Genomic DNA, 9,186 nt, shown 5'->3' on the forward strand with positions numbered 1-9,186 from the left:
TGAGCCTAATTAGTCTATGATTGGACAATAATTGTCAAATACAAACGAAAATGCTACAGTAGGCAAAGCCAAAAAAAAAATTACGAACTAAACAAGGCCTATGAGATGGTGATACAACAAACACTTTTGGGGTTTCCACTTACCATGTCCTTATCGTCGCCGTAGTCACCACCAATGAACCAACTGAGCTAAAACAACTCTTGCACTTAGGCAATCTCCAATGCCTTATTTCTCACCTTGCTAGCCCCCACCCCTACACTCAACCCTTGTCTCTCGTCCCTCTCGACGGTGTGAATCCTTGGTAGCTTTCATCTTCAGTTCGCCCTTCTCTAGATCCAACTATCCTAGTTTTCCATCATCACCAAGAACATGGAGTAGATGGTGATACCACCACTAGGTGACCCTCTAGATCCAGATCTAACTCTAGGCATATACCATTTTTGTCGCTACGTTCGCGGCGGTGATAGATATTGGAGATACTAGAGCCACCATCATTGGGTACTCACCTGGATCTAGATCTTTGGTAGCCTACACATTGGTTGTTGCCATCACCACCTCCCCTCACAGGGAGCTCCTTCCCTAGTATTCATCCGTGTTCCACTCCTCCTCCCACCATTGTTAGTTCCCGCTAGTTTGGTTTTGGATAATTGATAAAACCAATTGAACTAATTCTTTGTCTAAGTGAATGGATAAGATAGGATGGTCTAAGTCCAAGCGGTGGAACAAGATGCCAATCATGGTGATGGAGGTAGTTAAAAGATGGATAAGTGCTCCAGTTTGGAAAAGAAGAAAGAGAAAAATAAAAATAAGACTCAAGGCAAAGGTATAGTTGATATATATAGGACCATTTTATTTGTTTCGCCAATCAACACACCATATAAAGTGTAATTGGATTTAGAATAGATAATTTCGTAGCAGTGTTTTTCTCTCACAACAAATCAACCAATAGTACTTTCTTCTATGGCTTATCGTCCAAATGATAACGATGATGACGCAAAGCAAAAACTCCCGGGCTGACAAAGGGCAATTTTCTTCGATGTGATAAGAGGATGTTGATGACTAATTTTCAGTCAATTTCTTGTTGGGACATGTTGAGGTTGCGCTTCCTCCATGACATGAGGGCTGAGCAGGTACTCTTAAACTTAGCAGCAGCCACTGCAGCGGGACCACTGTGGCTGGTCCGGCAATTCCAAGCAGCTGCCACGTTGTCGCAGAATCCTGGGGCCTGAATCCAGTAATTTTCGAAACGGGAGACACCACGGAAGAAAAAGGAAGGAGCTTAGAGCGGGACATGTCAGCAAGTTTAGTTTCTTGCAAAAGAACCAGAATTGGATTTGAAGAGAGAAGTTCAGCAAGAACATGACTGCATTCCTCAGGATCACCCAAGCCTCTTAACATTCCAGTTACAAACAGAGTAGGATCTACTCATTAGGAAGGTGTCCAACGCCATACAGACAACACAGACCAGACACAGCCTGGGTGACATCATTATTCCAGGGACATCCTGGGGTTGAAGACACTACTGGACGTTGTGACACTGCTAACATAAAACAAGGGAGGGGACCCAGACACGAACCAGGAATATACATGGATTTACATATGGTGGGTGGAGCTAAGGTAAATGGATAAAATGCTAACTGGAAGAGAGAGAGAGATATTAGCTACCGGGGATTATAAATAACTTTGCTCTCATCCAATCCAATGCTTTCTGGAAGAGAGATATAGATATCGCAGATTATAAATATCCTTGATCATAACATTAACTCAAGGGTTCTGACTCCAATCAAATGCTGTGTTCTCGCCTTGGGAGCTTCCTCTCCTTTTTCCAACTATGTACTTCCTTGCAGCCTCGTGGTTCACATGAAAAATGAATTTCAGGTTCCTTATCTGTAGGTAACACAAAAAAAAATAAAAAAAAAGCTTCGTAAGAGTTCAAAATGCTACATGAATTGTTCACTTTATCAGTGAAATAAGTAGGGTAGAAGCATTAGTTCAAAACTAACCAAATGAACCATAACCAGTAGCCATTATTATTACATTACCTAGATCCAAATGCTATACGTTACTTCTCCCATCCCAACATAAGCATTTCTGGGATTGTTAAGTCAAACTATACTAAATTTGACCAAGTTGATAGAAAAAAAAACAATATTTTTTTACGATATCAAATGGGCATCATAAGCTTCAATGACATATTTGCGTAGTTTACTTCTTTGATATCATAGATCATAGATGTAATTACTCTTCTTTATAAACTCGGTCAAACTTAGAATAGTTTGACATAAACAAAACTAGAAATGCTTATATTTTGAGACGGAGGCAGTATTATCTATGAACCCCAAATGAAAGTTTCTCTCTGGTTCCACTGACATTTCATTTCAAATATGAGCCAACAGACATCGCAAATGCCAAATCCTGATTTAACTCCAGACTAATTCACAAAAGCTGAGTGGCATCAAATATTCAATAAGTTGCAAAAGGAAAGCATGCTGTATCTTTCCAGGTACAACTCACTTTCCTGATTAGCGTTTTCCTAAGCGCCTTATGCAGTTACAAAGATAGGTGCACTCATATCATGTGTGGTGTGAACTAAGGAACCACAAATGAAACAGTAGTTAGTGAAGTAACCATACTCTCATCCAGTATATCTGAAATGACTATGAATGCTTGATTACTTCAATCTTATAGTACAATTGAAAGCACATTTTTCATACAAATATGCACAGTTAATAGCTCTACAGCTTACCAGTTCGAAGTTAGATTAAAAAAAAGGGAACTGGTACATAGAATTAAACAGGGCATGGATATTTAGTACAGCGCAGTCATTTGGGACTCCTAGTATAAGAAAAAGGAAAGGATTGGAAGGCCATACCTCAATTAATGAGTCTGACATTAAGTTGATACGTTTACTACAGGGTACTTCGTTGCCATTCACGAAAATTGAATACTTCCCGGTATTGCTTATGTAGAAAGATCCATCATCGTCCATCTTAATAACTGCCTGCACATTGAAAATACAGAATTGCAAGTAGAAGGTAAGCTAGCACATTAACAACTTTTTTTGGAAAATCTAAGCACATTAACAACTGAACATCATAATTTGGCGGCAGCGAACAGACTAGAATGCATGCAGTATGTGCCCTCCTGTTCCTTTGGGATTTGTGAGTACCAAGCAGAACTATATCATCATGTGTCTATAGCCATGTCACCAAGCAGAACCAAATCGGCAAGTGGGTATAGCCATGTCAAGAAAAAAGACAGTACAGCAGAAGGTACAGAAGCAGATAAATGGTTAAGAAAGGGTCATGCTGCATGCTTAAGCAAGAAAATAAAAATGAAATCCTTAGCAGTCAGCCCAAGCTTATTAACACAAAGGGAAAATTCTCCTGAAAAACATAATAAGAACCTCCTTACAGTTATTGCATTAATGCTTCCAACAAACCGGGTTGTTTTGCACCTTTTAACTCATAAAAAAGGCAAGCAAGTACCTGTCGACGGGATATTTTGTTTGCCTTCCCTTCTTTACTCAAATCGATATCAACATGTACTTCTTCTGTTTCTCTCCCAAGACTTACCTGCATTAGAATAGGACCAAGCAAAGTTTTACAAAATGGCATAAAAATGATACAGAAGTGTATTTTAAAAGCATATCAGCGGTAGAGAAAGGTTTTAACCTGCAGGGTGACATTCTGTTTTGCTAGTTAAAGACTCTATTTGAGAATTCATCAGGCAATAAAATAATAAAAGAGGTGAGTTTGACAACCAACAATTAAGCGATGTGTCAACACTTGATGTAAATAGAAATGCTTAAGCACTTCAATTTACACAACAGGGAATACACCCATGGGATTAATTAATCATTAGTTATTCCCACTATTTACGAGTGTATATTCTTTGCCTCTTTGGACATGACATATTTATGATATGAATAAACAAGTTTGACTATAATTAGTATTATAATGTTGGTAACAAGTATAAACTATTAACTTTTGGAAAGTCCGCATAACAAATCTAATGACACTATTATCATGTGACCAGTCTAAAAGAATGTGTATTTAAAAAAATTTTGGGAGTATAATGCAATGAATATTTACAATATCATTGCTTAATATTACCTCAGGCTCTCTCATGTAGTATTTCATGCGTTGGCCATAAAGAATTGCGAAAGCACCCTTAGACATGATAGATCTGTTCATATAAGAGCAGGCACCTTTCTCTAATCTTATCAAATCCTTCCTGCTTTCAGGATACTGAAACCTTGAAACTGATCATACAAATAGCAAAAAACAGAAAAAAGTAGTGTTAGGGTTCACTAAGAGCATAAAAGATAACAACAGGACCAATTAAAAAATATTTAACAAAGATGAACATTGGAATATCAGGTGTTCTGTGTTTATATGCATTTACCTTCAGGTTGGACGAAGTCAGATTCTTGATCCCAAGGAATCAGGTCCAGATCAAGTATCTGCAATAATTTTTTGAGAAGTCAGAAGCACCAAGGCATGTAAAGCCATGTAAACTCATTGAACAAAAGAACTATATGTACCAGTGCTTCTAGGTCAAAATAGTTTGGAACAATAATCTCACTGTCAGATCCTTCTGCTTGGCCCGTAGTTGAAATGGTTGCAACAGGGTCATGAAATTCTGTATCTGGCAATGCAGAAGCCAAGTTACAGCTTTGGATAGCAGTTTCACAGCCTATTCCGGGCTTATGAGCAAGACACTTGCAATTCATTTGATTGGACACTTGAATTGACTTATCCAAAGTCAAATTCTGTACATCATAACAACTCTCATGTTTAGTGAAACCACAAGTTGTTTCTTCACCTCCATCAACAGAATGCAGTGCTGAAATACACATGTTTGCATTGTTATCACCAAAGTTACCCTGCAAGCCAGGTGGCAGCTCACTTCCTACAGCACAACCTTCCTTAAGAGGCACCATATTTGCATTTTGCTTTAGGATGGCTGATTCCAGATTAACTGATGGTGGCGGCGACGAAGGTTGGCCATTTTCCATATTTAGCAGTTTGGCAACCGAACGCGCATCATGCTGAGCATCCTGACCAGGTATAGGTATATAGTCATTGACAGGGATTTCAGAATCTTCTTTGTTCAACACGCATTTGACATTATGTTCAGGATAAAGCACTTCTGACGAAGCAGGTATACTGTCTACTCCAGAAACATCTGCTACATTTGGCTTCTTTTGGATAGGATCTATATGGTCATCACAGTTGATTGCATCAGGGGGGTGAGGCCCTAAATCTTCCTTATCTGTCTTAGAAAAATCACTGCTGAGAAGCTCAAGGTCTTCTTTCTGACTGAGACCCTTTAAGTAGGAATGCATGAATCCACCTTCTGGTGCCATTGCACTGCCTAAACGAGAATCACATACTACACTATCCAAATTTGCCTGAAATTCAAGTGCATCAATGCTATTTGTTTCCATTTTCTTGTCATCAGAAAGTGTAAGAGTTTCTCCAATTTTATGCATATCTGTCAGCATATCAGATGACTTAACACCCAGGACCTTACTCCAAGTCAGAACGCTAGGTTCCCGAAGACACCACTTTTGATTAATTGCTTTGAATGCACCTGGCTCAAGAAATCCTTCTGTTGTATTCCCAGAAGATCGGTCAAGCTTTACACCATCTTGATGAATGCCCAGTGGAGCCTTGGAACCCTTATCTCCATAGTCAAACTGATCAGTCAGATCTGACCTATTATTTGCAGAGATTGCATTACTTCCACTGGTCTGAGAATTCTTCTGCATGTTGTCACAGCCATATAATTTGTCTACATCTGAGTAGCCATGTGGGCTTTCATAGTTGGTATTTCCATCTATCACCATGCTGCCATCAGAGTTAGAATGCTCTGCATGAAATGAGTATTGTCCACTACCATTGGAATGTACATGTTTTCTCTTAGAGCCACATCCACCTACAACAGCTCCTGGTGGATCAACTTTGTGTAACAAATGATGGTCTCCACATGCACAACCACCACCATCAACAGGATTACATGAGCAGGGTGCAATACTATAAGAAAAATCAGCAGACAAACATGGTTCATGGCGAATTCTCTTTCTCATTGCATAGTAGTGACTCTTTACACTGTCTATCTTCCGCTTGTACAGGGAAAAGCATTTTGCCTTTGGGTTGAAAAGCTTAGATGCTTTAGCAGGATTGGAGGCTGAAAGCTCCATCTCAAACTTGGCCATGCGAGCGGATGCTTGAGCTGATATCTCTGAGTCATATAGCAATGAATACCAGCGATCCTGCAGTTCTGGAAGGGTGAATTTATGGGAGAAGCATACAGCTCCTTTAGCCAATGATTCCAATGAAGCACCAGCCTACAAGAATAAGACAGATAAATTAACAGGGTACAAAAAACGATACTACTCACATATAGTAAAAGAAACTTAATCCTCACAATATTTGCAAAATCTGGATCATTTAATTAACATGCAGTTACTTCTACCGATCATACAATGGCAGGATTGGCAGCTGCCATACATCATTACCACCGTTACTATTTTTTTGCCCTAACATATCAAATGTGCAGATCAGTCAACTTGATTAGTGTATATTGTGTGTTTTTTGAATTTATAGTCCAAGTTTTCATTTACCCACAGTAAAAGGTATACATTCTAGTTGTGATCACAGTGATTTGCTTTTTTGGATTTACTTTGCACACATTATCAAGTCAACTTGTTTTCAAAGACAAGTAGCCTGGGAACGGGAGCATGACCCATGTTCCCCTTTCCGGAAACGTGAATGTTCCTGTTCCCACGTTATAAAATGATAGCCCAAGTTCCCGTTCTGGAAACGGGGACAGGAACATGGCTGCTAGGGACAAGATGAAGCATCTAGGATGCAGTGTGAAAAGTTAGGATCATAAAAATAATCCCACGGATAGCGATGTTTGAACATGGGACTCAAACCATGTCACTGTAAAATTGGCTTTGGCTCAAACAATCATAACAAAATACCACCACCGTTTTGTGCTGGTCATGGTCATGCATAAATCACTAAGTTTTACAACTAATCTTTATATATATGGCACAGAGTCACTGCAGTGGCAGTCCTAACACAACATATAACCAATCAAAATACAAATTAACAAAACGATGTAAAAAAGCACGAGTCAAATCTTTATCATACTGCCAGTTCATGGAGCTAGGAGTAGCATCAGTGTAGGCACAAGGATGTTGACATGATACTGCCATAGGTAAGAGGGCTAAATAGATTGCACTCTAGTTTCTGAGAATTTTATGTGAGAGTTTACTATATTATGATTCATGAATACAGAGGGAAATTGGAAGTACTCAAATCATCATTTGATTTACACATATGAAGATAAGCAGTTCATTTAGAATTGCAGTTCTTGAGTAACACATAAACATGAAATCGGGTGCACAAAATACGGCTCAAGTAAACACTAGTGAGATTTTTGGCAAGTAGATTATAATAATATCCCTACATACCACTAATGTGCATTCAAAAGAATTGTTAACAGCTGACTGGATGCTAGTGAAAATTCAGCAATGGGCTCCAAACCTGAAACCGGGCACATGGTAATACATTAATACTCCATTCCAGATGGGAAGTAGTAAAGAATAGACAAAACTAAATCAAACACGCAATACCACGACGCTTATCTATCAAACAGAGACACCAATAACTTCTCAACCTTTTGACTAATCTAATGATTAAATGCAACTGCAGGAGGGTTTCACAAATAACCCCGTGCATTAGACGTCTAACCCGTTCTGGAAAGTTACAAGCCGAGAAAACAATAGCATGAAATGGTGGCGGGAACGGGACAGACATATAACATCAGGATAAGTTGAACATTGCAGTGAACTGAATCGAATGTTATCAACAGGTTCTTCCTGCACTGCAGACCCGAGAACTAAAGGTGTGTTCACTTCTGCAAACACGAATCCAGGTATGTTGCCACATTGTTTAACAAGCATCTAAAATCCTCTGCACGGATGCTCGAACCACTAAATCCGGTAGCTAGGCCACTGAGCAACATGAACCACACCCAAAATTTAGCAGCAAGCAACACTGCAACAAGGAGAATTTATCAGTTACAGAGCACGAGTAACGTGAACCAACAGAACACCCGCATAAGCAGCGTTTCAGCAACCCAGGTGCCCCGGGCGTAAAACAGTGGCTCGAACAATCTACAGGAACTCTTCATCACATATATAGAAGAGTGTTTCGGGCGGAGGAGACGATCGATATTCTGAAACTTGCGCCGAGCAATCAAATCCAAAGCCACACAAGCGACGGGGAGACAACAATGCGAACCCGAAATTCAGCAATACTAGTAGAAACAAGATGGACCACGAATCGAACGCGATGGAGACGACGATGGCTCCCGGGACGGGGGCCGCCAGCGCCAGGCAGGCCCAGCGACGCGGCCTAAGTTAGTTAGTGGATGGAGCAGCACCGGAATTCCGCGCCGGCAGGAACGAGAAGGGCGCGCCCGGGCGGAGCGTCCCGGGGCCGGGGTACTTTACTTTTGCGGGAGGGGGTCAGTGCGGAGTAGTAGATTACTTACCTCGACGGCGCTCTTGAGGAGGACGTCGTCCTCGACGGTCCATGCCGCCGCGGCCGAGGCGGCTGCTGCTGCCATGCCGTGCCGGCTGCCCCGGCGGCGGGCGGGCGGGCGGGCCTGGAGTGCTGGCTTCGTGCAATGCGGTCGGAGGAGCGGCGCCGATGAGGAGGCGATTCCGCGATTGCGTCCGGTGCACGGAGGGAGGCCGAGGCGGGCAGCGTGGTCTGGTGGAGCAGGAAGCGAAGCGAAGAAATAGACGGGAGCGGCGGTGTGCTGGTGCAGTGCAGTGGTGCGCTTCTGCCAACGGCGAATTGGGGGGGCGAGGTGCGATGCGGAGGCGACAGCTCAGCGCTCTCCAGGCACGCCACACCACGGGCTACAGCTGCTGGCAGCGCAACGGAGCAAAAGCTTCCGTTCCAAGAAGGCAACAAGCCAGAAATATCATCATCATCATCAAGCGCACGTACACATGAGACATTTGGATCAGTTTCCTTCGGTTCCATTCCAGTTTAAAATTATATAAATATATCAGCAAATTTATTTATTTATTTATTTAGTTGGCAGAATATTTATTTATTTATATAAGAAAAGAGAGAAAAAAAAACAGGGTTTTAT

The 9,186-nt window shown here is 41.3% G+C and overlaps 1 protein-coding gene across 2 annotated transcripts; it reads right to left on the minus strand.

Annotated features, from left to right (window-relative positions):
- LOC8075064 lies at window positions 830-8,851 on the minus strand. Of its 2 annotated transcripts, XM_021452082.1 has the most exons (8): window positions 8,575-8,849; window positions 7,490-7,562; window positions 4,547-6,355; window positions 4,408-4,465; window positions 4,116-4,264; window positions 3,489-3,575; window positions 2,873-3,001; window positions 830-1,887 (listed from the first exon to the last, which is right to left on the minus strand). In XM_021452082.1, exons 3-8 carry the CDS (start codon window positions 6,221-6,223, stop codon window positions 1,765-1,767), a joined length of 2,223 nt encoding a protein of 740 aa, XP_021307757.1. In that variant the 5' UTR covers window positions 6,224-6,355; window positions 7,490-7,562; window positions 8,575-8,849; the 3' UTR covers window positions 830-1,764. The 2 variants fall into 2 exon arrangements, with proteins under 2 accessions (XP_021307757.1, XP_021307756.1); XM_021452081.1 differs by lacking the exon at window positions 7,490-7,562 and having other exon boundaries at window positions 8,575-8,851.

This window comes from Sorghum bicolor, chromosome 2 (genome assembly GCF_000003195.3).
Source record: "Sorghum bicolor cultivar BTx623 chromosome 2, Sorghum_bicolor_NCBIv3, whole genome shotgun sequence".
NCBI classification, from domain to species: Eukaryota; Viridiplantae; Streptophyta; class Magnoliopsida; order Poales; family Poaceae; genus Sorghum; species Sorghum bicolor.

Coding starts and splice junctions, on each gene's coding strand:
- LOC8075064 (XM_021452081.1), bottom strand. CDS start 8,649: ATGGCAGCAGCAGCCGCCTCGGCCGCGGCGGCATGGACCGTCGAGGAC. Junction 4,265..4,407: donor TGACTTCGTCCAACCTGAAG/GTAAATGCATAT, acceptor TTGTATGATCAG/TTTCAAGGTTTCAGTATCCT. Junction 1,888..2,872: donor TGTCAGACTCATTAATTGAG/GTATGGCCTTCC, acceptor TGTTACCTACAG/ATAAGGAACCTGAAATTCAT.